This window comes from Oncorhynchus tshawytscha, unplaced genomic scaffold (assembly GCF_018296145.1).
Source record: "Oncorhynchus tshawytscha isolate Ot180627B unplaced genomic scaffold, Otsh_v2.0 Un_scaffold_1528_pilon_pilon, whole genome shotgun sequence".
In the NCBI taxonomy this organism is placed as follows: Eukaryota; Metazoa; Chordata; class Actinopteri; order Salmoniformes; family Salmonidae; genus Oncorhynchus; species Oncorhynchus tshawytscha.
In genome coordinates, this window is record NW_024609832.1 from 709,529 (window position 1) to 730,237 (window position 20,709).

The window sequence follows — 20,709 nt, forward strand, 5'->3', positions numbered from 1 at the left end:
CAAACAACCCCTTGAACAAACACAAACAACCCCTTGAACAAACACAAACAACCCCTTGAACAAACACAAACAACCCCTTGAACAAACACAAACAACCCCTTGAACAAACACAAACAACCCCTTGAACAAACACAAACAACCCCTTGAACAAACACAAACAACCCCTTGAACAAACACAAACAACCCCTTGAACAAACACAAACAACCCCTTGAACATACAAACACCAACAACCCCTTGAACATACACAAACACAAACAACCCCTTGAACATACACAAACACAAACAACCCCTTGAACATACACAAACAACCCCTTGAACATACACAAACAACCCCTTGAACATACACAAACAACCCCTTGAACATACACAAACAACCCCTTGAACATACACAAACAACCCCTTGAACATACACAAACAACCCCTTAAACATACACAAACAGCCCTTGAACATACACAAACAAACAACCCCTTGAACATACACAAACACAAACAACCCCTTGAACATAACAAACACAAACAACCCCTTGAACATACACAAACACAAACAACCCCTTGAACATACACAAACACAAACAACCCCTTGAACAAACACAAACAACCCCTTGAACATACACAAACAACCCCTTGAACATACACAAACAACCCCTTGAACATACACAAACAACCCCTTGAACATACACAAACAACCCCTTGAACATACACAAACAACCCCTTGAACAACAAACAACCCCTTGAACATACACAAACAACCCCTTGAACATACACAAACAACCCCTTAAACATACACAAACCAGCCCTTGAACAACAAACAAACAACCCCTTGAACATACACAAACACAAACAACCCCTTGAACATACACAAACACAAACAACCCCTTGAACATACACAAACACAAACAACCCCTTGAACATACACAAACACAAACAACCCCTTGAACATACACAAACAAACCCCTTGAACATACACAAACACAAACAACCCCTTGAACATACACAAACACAAACAACCCCTTGAACAACACACAAACAACCCCTTGAACATACACAAACACAAACAACCCCTTGAACATACACAAACAACCCCTTGAACATACACAAACAACCCCTTGAACATACACAAACAACCCCTTGAACATACACAAACAACCCCTTGAACATACACAAACAACCCCTTGAACATACACAAACAACCCCTTGAACATACACAAACAACCCCTTGAACATACACAAACACAAACAACCCCTTGAACATACACAAACACAAACAACCCCTTGAACAAACACAAACAACCCCTTGAACATACACAAACACAAACAACCCCTTGAACATACACAAACCGTCCAGATCCGGCAGCTGCTTCTAGGGGCTCTAATGGGATATCTAGTGTGTGTGTGTGTGTTCGGGTCAGTAATGATGTGGCACTACCTGGGTATTATGTATGTGTTTAGCAGGGTGTGTGTGTGTGTTACCAAGGTAATGGTATCTCTCCAGAGCTCTGAGAACAGACACTCCCACTGCAGTTTCTTCTAGAGGTCGACCGATTAATCGGAATGGCCAATTAATTAGGGCCGATTTCAAGTTTTCATAACAATCGGAAATTTTTGGACACCGATTTGGCCAATTCTTTTTTTTGTGACACTTTTATTTAATCTTTATTTAACTAGGCAAGTCAGTTAAGAACACATTCGTATTTTCAATGACGGCCTAGGAACAGTGCAGGTTAACTGCCTCGTTCAGGGGCAGCTCGGGGGATTCAATCTTGCAACCTTACAGTTAACTAATCCAACACTCTAACCACCTGCCTCTCATTGCACTCCACGGGGAGACTGCCTGTGTGAATGCAGTAAGCCAAGGTAAGTTGCTAGCTAGCATTAAACTTATCTTATAAAAAACAATCAATCATAATCACTAGTTAACTACACATGGTTGATATTACTAGTTTATCTAGGGTGTCCTGCGTTGCATATAATCGATGCGGTGCTGTCGTTGCTCCAATGTGTACCTAACCATAAACATCAATGCCTTTCTTAAAATCAATACACAGAAGTATATATTTTTAAACCTGCATATTTAGCTAAAAGAAATCCAGGTTAGCAGGCAATATTAACCAGGTGAAATTGTGTCACTTCTCTTGCGTTCATTGCACGCAGAGTCAGTGTATATGCAACAGTTTGGGCCACCTAATTTGCCAGAATTGTATGTAATTATGACATAACATTGAAGGTGGTGCAATGTAACAGGAATATTTAGACTTATGGATGCCACCCATTCGATAAAATACGGAACGGTTCCGTAGTTCACTGAAAGAATAAATGTCTTGTTTTCGAGATGATAGTTTCCAGATTCGACCATATTAATGACCTAAGGCTCGTATTTCTGAGCCTTAGAACAGTCTGACTGAGCAGTCTGACTGAGCGATGGTAAGCAGCAGCAGGCTCGTATTTCTGAGCCTTAGAGCAGTCTGACTGAAGGATGGTAAGCAGCAGCAGGCTCGTATTTCTGAGCCTTAGAGCAGTCTGACTGAGCGATGGTAAGCAGCAGCAGGCTCGTATTTCTGAGCCTTAGAGCAGTCTGACTGAGCAGTCTGACTGAGCAGTCTGACTGAGCGATGGTAAGCAGCAGCAGGCTCGTAAGCATTCACTCAAACAGCACTTTCGTGCGTTTTGCCAGCAGCTCTGATGTTTATGACTTCAAGCCTATCAACTCCCGAGATTAGGCTCGTGTGACCGATGTGAAATGGCTAGTTAGTTAGCGGGGTGCGTGCTAATAGCATTTCAAACATCACTCGCTCTGAGACTTGGAGTGGTTGTTCCCTTTGCTTAGCAAGGGCCGCGGCTTTTGTGGAGCGATGGGTAACGCTGCTTCGAGGGTGGCTGTTGTCGTTGTGTTGCTGGTTCGAGCCCAGGGAGGAGCGAGGAGAGGGATGGAAGCTATACTGTTACACTGGCAATACTAAAGTGCCTATAAGAACATCCAATAGTCAAAGGTTAATCAAATACAAATTGTATAGAGTGAAATAGTCCTATAATTCCTATAATAACTACAACCTAAAACGTCTTACCTGGGAATATTGAAGACTCATGTTAAAAGGAACCACCAGCTTTCATATGTTCTCATGTTCTGAGCAAGGAACTGAAACGTTAGCTTTCTTACTTGGCACATATTGCACTTTTATTTTTTTCTCAAACACTTTGTTTTTGCATTATTTAAACCAAATCGAACATGTTTCATTATTTATTTGAGGCTAAATTGATTTTATTGATGTATTATATTAAGTTAAAATAAGTGTTCATTCAGTATTGTTGTAATTGTCATTATTACAAATACATAATTAAAAATTGGCCGATTAATCTGTATTTTTGGGGGGGGTCCTCCAATAATCGGTATCGGCGTTGAAAAATCATAATCGGCCGACCTCTAGTTTCTTCTGCCTGAAGCCCCACACACACACACACACAACATTAAGTCCAGCACACACTTTAACATTTCCCAACATCAAAGTAAATTACAGGAACAATGTGCAGGATGGGAGTAAAGTTTTACAGTGAGAGATAGACAGAATGAGAGAGAGAGAATGATAAAAAGAGAGAACAGAGCGTGAGAGCGAGAGACAGTGAGTGCGAGAGAGTGAAACAGAGTGAGAGAGTGAGACAGAGAAAGAGAGAGAGAGAGACGGAGAAAGCGCGCACGAGAGAGAGAGCGAGACGATGCAGGAACTGTGGGAGACAGCACATCTGAAATAGCAGAAACCAGACAGTCTGGGGTGGTCGAGGCAAATCTGATGCCACACAGTCACAAGTCTGGTAGCCATGATGAATGAAGGCAGTGAGGATCAGTGAAGCAGGAGGTACATACAAAGTACTTCCACTTCCACTACAAATGCAGCATCATAACTTATGATTGACATTCCAGAGCAAGTCAGCAGAGAGAGAGAGAGACAGAGAGAGTGTGAGAGAGAGAAATAGAGAAAGAGAGACAGAGAGAGAAATAGAGAAAGAGAGAGAGATATCTATTATGATACAGAGTAATCTCTTCAGTCATCTCCTCTCCTCTTGTTAACGTCGCATTAGACCCCTCTTAGCCTAGCATTAGCAAAACATGCATATGAAATAGCCTAGCGCTAGCTTAGCCAGACTTCCTGACTGCCCTCTCCTCTCCCAGGCCTGTGTTTGCTGGGGTGGCCTAGTTCTGCTGCTGGTTGTGATCCAACCAAGCTAACGTCATGTCTGGAGCAAGGCTAAATTACCAACACCATAACACTCACACCACAGGAGGTTGGTGGCACCTTAATTGGGGTGGATGGGCTTGTGGTAATGGCTGGAATGGAATAAGTGGAATGGTATCAAATACATGCCCATGCGTCCATGTGTTTGCTGCCATTCCATTCGCTCCATTCTAGCCATTATAATGAGCCGTCCTCCCATCAGCAGCCTCCTGTGACGCACACACTGAGACCCACGTTTTCTAAACTGATTTTCTCTGAAAATTTCTGGAAATATGGTGGAGAATATTAACTGGAGATGTAGAAGTAGAGAGAGAGGGCGGAAGAGGGGTAGGGAGGGAGGCAGGGAGGAAGAGGGCGAGGGAGGCAGGGAGGAAGAGGGGGCAGGGAGGAAGAGGGGTAGGGAGGGAGGCAAGGAGGAAGAAGGGTAGGGGGAAGCAGGGAGGAAGAGGGGTAGGGAGGGAGGCAGGGAGGAAGAGGGGGATGGAGGGAGGCAGGGAGGAAGAGGGGGATGAGTGAGGCAGGGAGGAAGAGGGGATGGAGTGAGGCAGGGAGGAAGAGGGGCAGGGAGGAAGAGGGGTAGGGAGGGAGGCAGGGAGGAAGAGGGGTAGGGTAGGGAGGGAGGCAGGGAGGAAGAGGGGTAGGGAGTGAGGCAGGGAGGAAGAGGGGGATGGAGTGAGGCAGGGAGGAAGAGGGGGATGGAGTGAGGCAGGGAGGAAGAGGGGGATGGAGGGAGGCAGGGAGGAAGAGGGGTAGGGAGGGAGGGAGGAAGAGGGGTAGGGAGGGAGGCAGGGAGGGAGGAAGGAAGAGGGGTAGGGAGGGAGGCAGGGAGGGAGGAGGCAGGGAGGGAGGAAGAGGGGTAGGGAGGGAGGCAGGGAGGGAGGAGGAAGAGGGGTAGGGAGGGAGGCAGGGAGGAAGAGGGGGATGGAGTGAGGCAGGGAGTAAGAGGTGGAGGGAGGGAGGCAGGAAGACGGGTAGGGAGGGAGGCAGGGAGGAAGAGGGGTAGGGAGGGAGGCAGGGAGGAAGAGGGGTAGGGAGGGAGGCAGGGAGGAAGAGGGGTGGGGAGGGAGGCAGGGAGGAAGACGGGTAGGGAGGGAGGCAGGGAGGAAGACGGGTAGGGAGGGAGGCAGGGAGGGAGGCAGGGAGGAAGACGGGTAGGGAGGGAGGCAGGGAGGAAGAGGGGGATGGAGAGAGGCAGGAAGTGGGGTTGGGAGGGAGGCAGGGAGGGAGGAAGACGGGTAGGGAGGGAGGCAGGGAAGTCGTCTCGATCTAATAACCCAGATCCTGATGACTCACTGTTCCCAATGTATGAATACATGCACACACACAGCGAGAGAGTGAAGAGGTGCAACAGCTGTTGGAGTGTAAACAGACTGGGAGTCTCATAACCATTTCCTGCTCTCCTCCCATCCTCCATCTGTCTCTCTTTCTTTCTGTCTCACTTTCTCCCCCTCTCTCTCTGTCTGTCTCACTTTCTCCCCCTCTCTCTGTCTCTCTCTCTCTCTCTTTCTCTCTCTGTCTCTCTCTCTGTCTCTCTGTCTCTCTCCGTCTTGCCCTCCCTTCTTCTACTTTTCTTTCTCTCCCTCTCCCTAAACTTAAGCCCTGTCTCACCTGATATCCATCAGTGAAGAAATGAGTTGGTGTTCAATAAACGTCATTAGGAACTTTCTCTCTCTCTCTTCCATAGATGTTAGCAGACTCTTCCTCCCTCCCTCTCTCTCTCTCTCTCTCTCTTCCATAGATGTTAGCAGACTCTTCCTCCCTCCCTCTCTCTCTTCTTCCTCCCTCCCCTCTCTCTCTCTCTCTCTAGCAGACTCTTCCTCCCTCCCTCTCTCTCTCTTCCATAGATGTTAGCAGACTCTTCCTCCCTCCCTCTCTCTCTCTCTTCCATAGATGTTAGCAGACTCTTCCTCCCTCCCTCTCTCTCTCTCTCTTCCATAGATGTTAGCAGACTCTTCCTCCCTCTCTCTCTCTCTCTTCCATAGATGTTAGCAGACTCTTCCTCCCTCCCTCTCTCTCTCTCTCTCTTCCATAGATGTTAGCAGACTCTTCCTCCCTCCCTCTCTCTCTCTCTCTCTTCCATAGATGTTAGCAGACTCTTCCTCCTCTCCCTCTCTCTCTCTCTCTTCCATAGATGTTAGCAGACTCTTCCTCCCTCCCTCTCTCTCTCTCTTCCATAGATGTTAGCAGACTCTTCCTCCCTCCCTCTCTTCCATAGATGTTAGCAGACTCTTCCTCCCTCCCTCCCTCCCTCCCTCTCTCTCTCTCTCTCTCTCTTCCATAGATGTTAGCAGACTCCTTCCTCCCTCCCTCTCTTCCATAGATGTTAGCAGACTCTTCCTCCCTCCCTCCCTCTCTCTCTCTCTCTCTTCCATAGATGTTAGACTCTTCCTCCCTCCCTCCCTCCCTCTCTCTCTCTCTCTCTCTCTTCCAGATGTTAGCAGACTCTTCCTCCCTCCCTCTCTTCCATAGATGTTAGCAGACTCTTCCTCCCTCCCTCCCCTCCCTCTCTCTCTTCCATAGATGTTAGCAGACTCTTCCTCCTCCCTTCCATAGATGTTAGCAGACTCCCTCCCTCTCTCTCTTCCATAGATGTTAGCAGACTCTTCCTCCCTCCCTCCCTCCCTCTCTCTCTCTCTCTCTCTTCCATAGATGTTAGCAGACTCTTCCTCCCTCTCTCTCTCCACATTTTCATCTGGGAAATTCCTGCTGTGTGAGTCATGGTCTGAACAGCAGGGTGTTTGTGTCCATCACAGAGAGACAGACAGCGAGAGAGAGAGAGACGGAGAGATAGAGAGAGGGATATAGAGAGACAGAGCGAGAGAGAGGTAGAAAGTGAGAGAGACCAAGGGAAGGAGAGAGGAAGATCGAGGGAAGGAGTGAGAGAAGGAGGGAGAGAAGAAGGAGAGAGGGTTCAGTGGAAAGAATACTGGAAATTCTAAATTAGCAGGGACTTTCCCTACTCAACATTCCACTCACTCTCTGTCTGTCTGTCTGTGTCTGTCTGTCTGTCTGTCTTGTCCTGGGGCTTTTGGCTTATCAGACAAAAAGTAGGGGCGTGGAAAAGGGAAGGAGAGGAAGAAGGAGAGAGAATGCAAGACATTACATTGACCCATGTTCTATCTATCTATATATATATATATATCTCTATCAAATTTCTTGGTCCCTCTCTTCCTCTCCTTTTCTTTCCAGTCTCTCCTCTCACTCCTCGCTCCCCAAGGCTAAGCCCCGCCCCAGACCCTGACTTCCTGTCTCTTTCATCTCTGAGCCTATCACATCTGTCTCTCATCTCTGAGCCTATCACAGCTGCCTCTTTCATCTCTGAGCCTATCACAGTTGTCTCTTTCATCTCTGAGCCTATCACATCTGTCTCTTTCATCTCTGAGCCTATCACAGTTGTCTCTTTCATCTCTGAGCCTATCACATCTGTCTCTTTCATCTCTGAGCCTATCACAGTTGTCTCTTTCATCTCTGAGCCTATCACATCTGTCTCTTTCATCTCTAAGCTTATCAAAGCTGAGCGGAAGGAAAAGGGCTTTCCCCTACAAGCCAGAAAGAAGGAACGAAAGAGAAGACAGAGAAGCATAAGTAGCTGATGTTGAAGGGAGTAGAACAGATAGGATGAGAGAACGGGACAGAGAGGAGAGAAGGAAAGAGGGATGACGTTTTCAGACAGACAGATAGAGGGATGGAGAAAGAGGAAGAAAAGTGAGAAGAGAGGGATGGAGGGAGGACTGCTTCAGTTGGTACCTGAGCTTCCGGGAAGCCAAGAATTCCAAATCTGGAAAAGCACTCTCTCAGGAGCAAACACACACACAGATAGAAGTCCTGTTATGTATATATACAGTGTTGTAACAATGTACAAATAGTTAGTACAAAAGGGAAAATAAATAAACATAAATATAGGTTGTATTTACAATGGTGTTTGTTCTTCACTGGTTGCCGTTTTCTTGTGGCAACAGGTCACACATCTTGCTGCTGTGATGGCACACTGTGGTATTTCACCCAGTAGATATGGGAGTTTATCAACATTTTTGTTTTCTAATTCTTTGTGGGTCTGTGTAATCTGAGGGAAATATGTGTCTCTAATATGGTCATACACTTGGCAGGAGGTTAGGAAGTGCAGCTCAGTTTCCACCTCATTTTGTGGGCAGTGTGTGTAACAGTATAACTTTAGACCGTCCCCTTGCCCATACCCGGGCGCGAACCAGGGACCCTCTGCACACATCAACAACAGTCACCCCTCGAAGCATCGTTACCCATCGCTCCACAAAAGCCTCAGCCCTTGCAGAGCAAGGGGAACCATTACTTCAAGGTCTCAGAGCAAGTGACGTCACCGATTGAAACGCTATTTAGCTCGCACCACAGCTAACTAAGCTAGCCGTTTCACATCCGTTACATGTGCACATAGCCTATCTTCTCTTGAGAGCCAGGTCTGCCTACGGCGGCCTTTCTCAATAGCAAGGCTATGCTCACTGAGTCTGTACATAGTCAAAGCTTTCCTTAAGTTTGGGTCAGTCACAGGGGTCAGGTATTATGCCACTGTGTACTCTCTGTTTAGGACCAAGTAGCATTCTACTTTGCTCTGTTTTTTTTTGTTAATTCTTTCCTATGTGTAAAGTAATTATCTTTTTGTTTTGTCATGATTTAGTTGTCTCCAAACAGAACCACACTAACTCAGACACTCCAGGCCCTGTGGGCCCAAATACCATTACACACCACCTGGAGAGGTTTTCATTCTCATGGTGACAGCTTTCCCAAACCTAGTGGAACCCAGCGCACTATACGCACGCAGCAAGACAACGATCCAAAACACACAATCAAGTCCACATGAAAATGTCTAAAAAGCTAAACATTTGAAGTTTTGGAATGGACCAGTCAAAGTCCAGACCTAATGATCCCAATCGAGATGTTGTGGCAGGATTTGAAACAAGCAGTTTAAGCAGTTCTGCATGTAAGAGTGGGACACAATTCCTCCAGAGCGACGTGAGAGACAACTACAGGAAGCGTTTGGTTGCCGTCATCGCTGCTGAAGGTGGTACAACCACTTATTGAGTGTGAGGGGGAAATGACGTTTTCACACTGGAGAATTGGTCGTTGCACAACTTTTGTTAATGAAATAAATAAAGGAAGTATCTTTTTGTTGTTGTTGTTATTTGTAAACTCCGGTTCCCTTTATCTAATATTAGCTTTTGGATGAAGATCTGATGACATTCAGTATAAAAAATATGCTTCAAATCAGAAAGGGGGCAAATACTTTTTCATGTCTCTGTGCCTCTCTTTCTTTGTCTCTGTATCTCCCTCTCTCCTCCTCTCTCCTCCTCTCTCCTCCTCCTCTCTCCTCCTCCTCTCTCCTCCTCCGTTCCTTCAGATCGTTGTTTCTAGTTTCTAAAAGTCTGTTTTTTAATACACACAGACACACTTCGATATATTCACACAGTCTGACAAGCCCCTCCCCCGTGCATCTGCTGCGCCTGCTGATGATGTCACAGAACTGGAACACAGTGACCCTACGCTCCTCCTATACACACACTTGCACACTGAGCCCACCCAACACTGAGTCCACCCAACACTGAGCCCACCCAACACTGAGCCTACCCAACACTGAGCCTACCCAACACTGAGCCTACCCAACACTGAGCCCACCCAACACTGAGCCCACCCAACACTGAGCCCACCCAACACTGAGCCCACCCAACACTAAGCCTACCCAACACTGAGCCCACCCAACACTAAGCCTACCCAACACTAAGCCCACCCAAGCACAAGTAAATGTGTTTCCTAGATGAGAAGTTGACATTGAACCAGATTACAACTAAACCAGATAAAGACAACATGACAACATCATGACTATGATGTCATCTTTAACATATCTGGTCATTTAAAATCACAAGGATGTATTTTTCTGGTTGCTAAAAAGATGACAAAAGGACAAAATGTCCTTCTGCAACCAGAATACAACCTGATTCATTGACTGCAACCAGTTTTGCACGCAGGATAATTACAGTTCAACATACTATATGTTACATACAACTGGCTTAGAGAAAAAGAGAGCGATAGATAAGGATATAGAAAGAGAGCGATAGATAAGGATATAGAAAGAGAGAGAAATTGAGATATGGCAAAGGTCAGTGAAAGAGAATCAAAGAGTTTCTTGGTTTTGAGCAGATGGCGCACACACACCTGGAGAAGAGACCACATCAATGGGGGCCAGTGGAAGGGGCCACTACAGCCGCCCTGTTCAGGAAATACATTAAACTACAACCACACTGCAACAGGTGCTCTGCTAGGAAATACTTTAAACTACATTACCCATACATGTAACAGCAATACAACAGCAAAAGCCTACAGATGTCCCACACATAATTATCCTGCCAGCTCTAGGATGGCTGTGGCAAAAGCACACACACACACATTCCATAGCATGGTGCTTTCACACACACTCTATAGTCACTGCCTTTGATGTGAGTGTGGGAACGTTCAGGGAGGGAGAGAGTGAGAGGGGAGAGAGTGAGAAGGGAGAGAAGGTAAGGGAAAATAGTTAAGTGGATCAAAAACCAGGGGCATAACATTTTTATATTATTGGTCCACGGGACCCTTCGTTATCTTTATCGGGAATACAGGAAGGAGCTTGGTTGGGAAGTACCGGAATACCGGCCACCGGTATTGAACCCTAGATAGAGCGAGGGGAAACGAGTGAGTGAGATTGAGATTCTGTCTTGAGGAATCTGTCTTTGGACAGTGTTGTATATTGACTGGTGCAGTCAGAGCAGTGTGTGTATCACAGTACTCCAGTCATACAGAGGTTACTTTATATAAAACTCCAGTCTCTGTAATAGATGTACACGCAGACGCACCCACACACACACACACACACACAAACTGCTCTGAGGTCTCAGTAATCACACTCAGTAAAGAACAGCTCAACTGGTCTTCAAACACACTGCTTCACCCCAACTCTCACTAAACCCAGTGACCTGAGCGTGTGTGTGTGTGTGTGTGGTCATAGAGGGTGTTCTGTTCCAGTGACCTCTCCTGTCTGCTTCCTCAACCCGAGTGTGCAAAGTAACACCCCCTATACACACAGACACACTGTCTAACCCTAAAGCCTGTGGCATGCTATCTAGTCCAAACACCTCCTGCATATATTATGAGGAGATTTAGAGAAGTTGTTATTCCTTCTTGCGTTCGGCAGTAGTTTGTTTCCCCCCGCTGTTCTTTTTCTCTCGGGGCAAGTCGAAGTTCAGTAGCTGAAGTCTACACCCCTTCGTCAGTGATTGGTCAACGGTAGAGATGGGAACTATGGACCGGATTTTTCTATGAAGTGTTTGTTGTCATTCAACGCGAGACGACTAGTTTTCATGCACATTTTGTTCACTTGTGAAATATTGCACCAAATGTCTTAGCTAGGTGTAAAATTGCATGTCTTGGGCCTCCCGAGTGGTGCAGTGGTCTAAGGGATGCAGTGCTAGCTGTGCCACTAGAGATTCTGGCTCGAGTCCAGGTTCTGTCGAAGCAGGCTGAGACCGGGAGACCCATGGGGCGGCGCAAAATTGGCCCAGCGTCGTCTGGGTTAGGGGAGGGTTTTGCCGGCAGGGATATCCTTGTCCCATCGCGCACTAGTGACTCCTGTGGTGGGCCGGGTGCAGTGCATACTGACACGGTCACCAGGTGTTTCCTCCGACACATTGGTGCGGCTGGCTTCCGGGTTAAGTGGGCATTGTGTCAAGAAGCAGTGCGGCTTGACTGGGTTGTGTTTCGGGGGACGCACGGCTCTCGACCTTCGCCTCTCCCGAGTCCATACGGGAGTTGCAGCGATGGGACAAGACTGTAACTACCAATTGGGGAGAAAAAGGGGTAAAAAAATAATAATAATAACTGCATGAGTGAGACCTCTGTAAAAACACAAAAATGTATTACATATTTCTTGATTTATCTTAGATTCATTTGGACTATTTTGAGGAAGTGTTACTGGCTACATTGTTGCAACAGTGTCTCGAGAGGGACAAACAACAGTATTGCCACTTTTTTTCAAGATTTTCAAGCAAAGGTATTTTATGACCAAATCGCCATCTAGTGGCCTCATGGGTGGAATGTTATTCATATTTTTCATAATTTCACAATTAATCCAAATTATATTTAAAAATAATATATAAATATGTGTCGCTATGTAAAAATGTGGACAACACTTCAAATGAGTGGATTCGTCTATTTCGCCTGTTGCTGACAGGTGTATAAAATTGAGCACACAGTCATGCAATCTCCATAGACAAACATTAGCAGTAGAATGGCCTTACTGAAGAGCCCAGTGACTTTCAACGTGGCATCGTCATAGGATTCCACCTTTCCAACAAGTCAGTTCATCTAGAGCTGGTCCGGTCAACTGTACGTACTGTTATTATGAAGTGGAAACGTCTAGGAGCAACAACGGCTCAGCCGCGAAGTGGTAGGCCACACAAGCTCACAGAACGGGACCGCAGAGTGCTGAAGTGCGTAGTGTGTAAAAATCATCTGTCCTTGGTTACTCGGCTGGAGTGGTGTAAAGCTCGCCGCCATTGGACTCTGGAGCAGTGGAAACGCATTCTCTGGAGTGATGAATCACGCTTCACCACCTGGCAGTCCAACAGACAAATCTGGGTTTGGCGGATGCCAGGAAAACGCTACTCACACGATGTAGTGCCAACTGTAAAGTGCCAACAATAAAGCATAGTGCCAACTGTAAAGCATAGTGGCAACTGTAAAGTTTGGTAGAGGAGGAATTATGGTCTGGGGCTGTTTTCATGGTACGGGCCCCTTAGTTCCAGTGAAGTGGCAATTGAACGCTACAACATACATTCTTGACGATTCTGTGCTTCCGACTTTGTGGCAACAGTTTGGGGAAGGCCCTTTCCTGTTTCAGCATGACAATGCCCCTGTGCACAAAGCGAGGTCCATACAGAAATGGTTTGTCGAAATCGGTCATTGTGGAAGAACTTGACAGGCCTGCACAGAGCCCTGACCTCACCTTAGGGATGAATTGGAACTGAAACACTTCCCAGAAGAGTGTAGTCTGTTATAGCAGCAATGTTCCAACATCTAGTGGAAACACTTCCCAGATGAGTGTAGTCTGTTATAGCAGCAATGTTCCAACATCTAGTGGAAACACTTCCCAGATGAGTGGAGTCTGTTATAGCAGCAAAGGGGGGACAGACTCCATATTAATGGCTATGATTTTGGAATGTTCGACGAGCAGGTGTCCACATATTTTTGGTCATGTGGTATATTTCAGTCATCTGTCATGTATATAAAGGGTAATATTGGGATGCAAACTCAAAATGTAATACATTTCAACTCTATATCTGACATGGTGCAGGTGTCTCCTTTTTAAGCCCACAACCATGTGTGTGAAGGTGTATACTCTTGTTTCAAAGTAGATTTGTTTAATACTAACAAGAATCACTCTGTGACCCTGATTCAGCCCACTGCAGTATAAGGTTATTAATGGAGTATGCGACCGCAGACGTTGGCTTTCGCCGAGCCAAGTTCTGCTAGGAACAAACAAAACCTGGTCTGCAGGTGCCTTAACCCATACGCTGTCTGGCCCAACCTGTACCTGACACTGGGCTGGAAACATATCCTACCCACTCAGAGACTCCGGCAGTACAAACACATCTTCTCCCTGCCTGCCTGTCTGTCTGGGTGTCTCTCTGTCTCTTTGGCATCTGGCAAAGGCTCTGAGACCTAATTGAATTGCACACTGGGTGGAGGATGAGGGTTGGGTAATTAGCTAGAATAACATAGTAGGGGAGGGGGGCTGTCTGAGCCAAGACTGTACTGTCTGAAAGAGACCCTTCATCGGAGAGGGGGGACAGAGAGAGAGAGAGAGAGAGAGAGAGAGAGAGAGAGAGACAGAGAGAGATAAAGGCCCTATTCAGGGTGGGGGATTTACATATCACTCTGTTGTGATGTCATCAGAGTGAGACACACACACACACATCTAGCTAAGAACAGTGTTGTGATCTCAACAGAGAACAGGGATGAGGTCATCAAAATGAGACAGGTGTAACTGAAGCTCAGGGTTGTGATGTCATAAGCGTGTGACCTACCCTGGATGCATTGCAGCGAGCCGTCCTCCGCTCTGATGGTGAAGGTCTCCCCTGGATTCACCTGTACCAGGATCACCTGTCGAGACCAGAGAGACAGATCAGACAAAACACAACGATAACAGACCGGTTCAGACACAACACATCGATCACAGACCGGTTCAGACACAACGATCACAGACCGGTTCAGACACAACACATCGATCACAGACCGGTTCAGACACAACACATCGATCACAGACCGGTTCAGACACAACACATCGATCACAGACCGGTTCAGACACAACACATCGATCACAGACCGGTTCAGACACAACACATCGATCACAGACCGGTTCAGACACAACACAACGATCACAGACCGATTCAGACACAACACAACGATCACAGACCGGTTCAGACACAACACATCGATCACAGACCGGTTCAGACACAACACATCGATCACAGACCGGTTCAGACACAACACATCGATCACAGACCGGTTCAGACACAACACATCGATCACAGACCGGTTCAGACACAACACAACGATCACAGACCGGTTCAGACACAACACATCGATCACAGACCGGTTCAGACACAACACAACGATCACAGACCGGTTCAGACACAACACAACGATCACAGACCGGTTCAGACACAACACATCGATCACAGACCGGTTCAGACACAACACAACGATCACAGACCGGTTCAGACACAACACATCGATCACAGACCGGTTCAGACACAACACAACGATCACAGACCGGTTCAGACACAACACATCGATCACAGACCGGTTCAGACACAACTCAACGATCACAGACATACATGAGAAGGAAACAAAGACGTTACTCAGACTCAGTCAAAGACACACACACACACACACACACACACACACACACACACACACTGACAGCCCCCAGGCCTCAAACACTCAAGACAACTGCATATATTTGCGGGCTGTTTGAGTGTGAAGCATCTTACCGTCATAATGTCCATGTGGAGGTTGCTGAGACTGTGGCTGTAGACATGGAACACATGCCCTGCCATGGCACATTCATACACACCACACAGACACACAAACCCCGCAAACCCACCACGCACACACACAAACCCCACAAACGCACCACACACACACCCCGCAAACGCACCACACACACACACAAACCCCGCAAACGCACCACACACACACACAAACCCCGCAAACCCACCACGCACACACACAAACCCCGCAAACCCACCACACACACACACAAACCCCGCAAACCCTCCACACACACACACAAACCCCACAAACCCTCCACACACACACACAAACCCCACAAACCCTCCACACACACACACAAACCCCGCAAACCCACCACACACAAACCCCGCAAACCCACACACACACACACACACACACACACACACAAACCCACACACAAACTTACCACACACACAAACCCACCACACACACACACACACACAAACCACACAAACACACACTACACGTGCTACAGGTGTGTCTTTTTCCCAGCCCGTTCATATCCCCTCCTGTTCAATCCGCGTCTTCCCATAGCGACGTTAAACTACTCTCTCCCTTTCCCCTCACATGCAAACGGACACACACACACTTCCTGCATTGTCTGCTGCTGCTGTTGCTATGGGAACCAAGGCACGCACTAGCGGGCGGGCCAGGTTTACAGAGGAGAGCCCCATCACATAGAGACACGCCCACAAGGTTTATAGTGATACAGCACTACATCCACGAACAAACTGTCTGTCTGTTCATGTGTTATGTCTTCAATTGTTATCTGAGGGCTTTTACCTCTACAGGTAGACAACACACACACACCCCGTCTCGGTGTCTGGGTTTTCTGCAGATAGTCATCTGACCAGCCTGTCTGACAGTCCTCTTTGATCCCTAGTAGGAACCTTCTTTATTGGGTGTTACAATGAAAACGCTCCTTAAGGATTTCCCTCAGGGAAGGGCTTGAGGGGGACACCTCCTTCACACTAGCCGAACTGCATTTGGCATTTGTACAATGTGCGTGTGTGTGTGTGTGTGTGTGCGTGTGTGTGTGTTACCAACCTGTTGCGCTGCGTCTCCATTAACCATGTGTTGCATCAGCGGCAGCTCCCGTTCAGCAGCGGAGGCGGAGCTAAGTCCATCAGCTGGTCGGTCATCATCATGGTGACGTACATTCATGGATACACACACTGGCCTGGCCTACCTTGAGAGAGAGAGAGAGAGAGAGAGAGAGAGAGAGACAAAGAGAGAGAGAGAGAGAGAGAGACAGAGAGGGAGTTAAATGACAAAGAGTACACATACAGACTGGTCTGGCCGACAGAGAGGGAAGTAAAATGTCTACTGTTAGCTGATGATCTGGTGCTCCTGTCACCAACCAAGGAGGGCCTACAGAAGCACGTAGATGTTCTGCAGATTCTGTAAGACCTGAGCCCTAACAGTGAATCTCAGTAAGACAAATACCAAATTGAGACTGCATGCAAAAGTCTGCAAAAATATCCCCGTGTACAACGTAGAACACCAAATAATGCACACAGAGCAGAATTAGGCCGATACCCACTAATTATCAAAATCTAGAAAAGAGATGTTAAATTCTACAACCACCTAAAAGGAAGCGATTCCCAAACCTTCCATAACAAAGCCATCACCTACAGAGAGATGAACCTGGAGAAGAGTCCCCTAAGCACACTGGTCCTGGGGCTCTGTTCACAAACACAACCCACAGAGCCCCAGGACAACAGCACAATTAGACCCAACCAAATCATGAGAAAACAAAAAGATAATTACTTGACACATTGGAAAGAATTAACAAAAAAACAGAGCAAACTAGAATGCTATTTGGCCCTAAACAGAGAGTAAACAGTGGCAGAATACCTGACCACTGTGACTGGCCCAAACTTAAGGAAAGCTTTGACTATGTACAGACTCAGTGAGCATAGCCTTGCTATTGAGAAAGGCCGCCGTAGGCAGACATGGCTCTCAAGAGAAGACAGGCTATGTGCACACTGCCCACAAAATGAGGTGGAAACTGAGCTGCACTTCCTAACCTCCTGCCCAATGTATGACCATATTAGAGAGACATATTTCCCTCAGATTACACAGACCCACAAAGAATTAGAAAACAAATCCAATTTTGATAAACTCCCATATCTACTGGGTGAAATACCACAGTGTGCCATCACAGCAGCAAGATGTGTGACCTGTTGCCACAAGAAAAGGTCAACCAGTGAAGAACAAACACCATTGTAAATACAACCTATTTTTATGTTTATTTAGTTTCCCTTTTGTGCTAACTATTGGTACATTGTTACAACACTGTATATAGACATATGACATTTGAAATGTCTTTATTTTTTTGAAACTTCTGTGAGTGTAATGTTTACTGTTCATTTTTATTGCTTATTTACAATATGTTTCCTATGCCAATAAAGCCCTTAAATTGAATTTTGAGAGAGTGAGAGAGACAGAGAGAGAGAGTTCAATTCTACATTACTACATAAGTGACAGAGTACACATACAGACTGGTCTGGCCTACGTCAGCATTACACCCCCCTTACACACACACAGAACCACTTTAACTCCAGATACTGACTTCAGTACTACACCCCCTCCTACACACACACACCTCTCTCTGGAGGCAGGTGAGGTAGGTGTTGTAATTGGGGGCTGCTGAGTGATATCACTACTAAAGAGCTGCTGACTAAAGAGCTGCTGACTAATGACTATAGGAGCAATGCTGCTGTTCACACACACACACACAGACACACACACACACAGTGACACAGACACAGAGACAAACAGACACACTAGGGCTGACCTAAAAATCCTCTCTCAATGTTTTCAAATTCATGGGCCATTCACGATTAATATAGCTAGATTTTGTTTAATGTTTTCTCTAAATCAGCTTCGTTGTACAATTAATGGTAAAATACACTGCATTTCAAACAGTCAGCAATAATCAAATGAATTCAGGGCTTGTGAAATTCTACCTAGGCTGTCACGGATTACCCCGGTACTGCTGCTCCTTCTGTGCACCAGTTCCGGAGGTCTACGTCACCGACCTTCTAGGCGTCACAGGACTGTTTCATGACGCACACCTGATTCCAATTCCCCTGATTAGTAATTGTATATACTGTTGAAGTCAGAAGTTTACATGCACTTAGGTTGGAGTCATTAAAACTCGTTTTTCAACCACTCCACAAATTTCTTGTTAACAAACTATAGTTTTGGCAAGTCCGTTAGGACATCTACGTTATGCATGACAAGTAATTTTTCCAACAATTGTTTACAGACAGATTATTTCACTTAGAATTCACTGTATCACAATTCCAGTGTGTCAGAAGTTTAAAGACACTATGTTGACTGTGCCTTTAAAAAGCGTGGAAAATTCCAGAAAATTATGTCATGGCTTTAGAAGCTTCTGATAGGCTCATTGACCTCATTTTAGTCAATTGGAGGTGTACCTGTGGATGTATTTCAAGGCCTACCTTCAAACTCAGTGCCTATTTGCTTGACATCATGGGAACATCAAAATAAATCAGCCGAGACCTCAGAAAAATAATTGTGGGACCACCATGGGACCACGCAGCCGTCATACCGCTCAGGAAGGAGACACGTTCTGTCTCCTAGAGATGAACGTACTTTGGTGCGAAAAGTGCAAATCAATCCCAGAACAGCAGCAAAGGACCGTGTGAAGATGCTGGAGGAAACAGGTACAAAAGTATCTATATCCACAGTAAAACAAGTCCTCTATCGACATAACCTGAAAAGAAAAGGAAGAAGCCACTGCTCCAAAACCGCCATCAAAGAGGCAGACTACGGTTTGCACCTGCACATGGGTACAAAGATCATACTTTTTGGATAAATGTCTTCTGGTCTGATCCTAACTGACCTAAGACACAGATTTCTACTAGGATTAAATGTCAGGAATGGTGAAAAACTGAGTTTAAATGTATTTGGCTAAGGTGTATGTAAACTTCCGACTTCAACTGTATATGCCCTCTGTTCACCATTGTATTGTGGGTTATTGTTCCCATGTCTGTTAGTCTTCTGAGTAGAGGTCGATTATACATACGATATACACATTACACATTTACACATTTACACATATATATATATATATATATATATATATATATATATATACATATATATATATATATATATATATATATATATATATATATATATATATATATATTTGTAACACTGACAATTACAACAATACTGAATGAACAATGGACACTTACTTTAACTTAATATAATACATAAATAAAATCTATTTAGTCTCAAATAAATAATGAAGCATGGTCAATTTGGTTTAAATAATGCAAAAACACATTGTTGGAGAAGAAAGTAAAAGTACAATATGTGCCATGTGTAAAAGCTAACGTTTAAATTCCTTGGTCAGAACATATGAAAGCTGGTCGTTCAATATTCCCAGTTAAGAAGTTTTAGGTTGTAGTTATTATAGGAATCATAATGCGTCGACTATTTCTCTCTATACCATTTGTATTTGATTAACCTTTGACTATTGGATGTTCTTATAGGCACTTTAGTATTTCCAGCCTAATCTCAGGAGTTGATCGGCTTGAAGTCATAAACAGCGCAGTGAATCAAGCATTGCTAAGAGCTGCTGGCAAACGCAGTAAAGTCTGAATGAATGCTTACAAGCCTGCTGCTGCCTACCACCGCTCTACCTCGGCCCAAACTGTTGCATATACCCTGACTCTGCATGCAATGAACGCAAGAGAAGTGATACAATTTTCCTAGTTAATATTGCCCGCTAACATGAATTGTTTTAACTAAATATGCAAAATATACTTCTGTGTATTGAATTTAAGAAAGGCATTGATGTTTATGGCATCAACATTGCCATTGAAAGGCATTGATGTACATTGCCATTGAAACTCTCTGAACGAGAGTTAAGGCAAGTCAGTTAAGAACAAAATCTTATTTTCAATGACAGCCTAGGAACAGTGGGTTAACTGCCTGTTCAGGGGCAGAACGACAGATTTGTACCTTGTCAGCTCGGGATTTGAACTTGCAAATGCGCTTTTGTTAAATCATACCCCATTTGGCGAAGTAGACTGTGATTCGATGATACGTTAACAGGCACCACATTGATTATATGCAACGCAGGACAAGCTAGTTAACCTAGTAATGTCATCAATCATGTGTAGTTAATTAGTGATTATGATTGATTGATTGTTTTTATAAGATAAGTTTAATGCTAGCTAGCAACTTACCTTGACTCCTTGCTGCACACGCATAACAGGTGATCAGCCTACCACACAGTTTCCTCGTGGAATGCAATGTAATCGGCTTTCGTGCTACGTGTATTGTTATTACGGTTCTCGTCCCGTGTATTGTTATTACGGTTCTCGTCCCATGTGTATTGTTATT

At 45.5% G+C, this 20,709-nt stretch overlaps 1 protein-coding gene across 1 annotated transcript in view; it reads right to left on the reverse strand.

Moving 5' to 3' along the window:
* The window catches only part of LOC112240063 (fibronectin type III domain-containing protein 3B), a 154,835-nt gene extending 138,338 nt beyond the window's left edge, over nucleotides 1–16,497 (reverse strand). The window contains 3 exon segments of the mRNA XM_042319519.1: nucleotides 14,310–14,385; nucleotides 16,369–16,415; nucleotides 16,418–16,497. Coding sequence (XP_042175453.1) covers nucleotides 14,310–14,385; nucleotides 16,369–16,415; nucleotides 16,418–16,481 — 187 coding nt within the window. The 5' untranslated portion in view covers nucleotides 16,482–16,497.
* Between the last annotated feature and the right edge of the window lie 4,212 nt (nucleotides 16,498–20,709).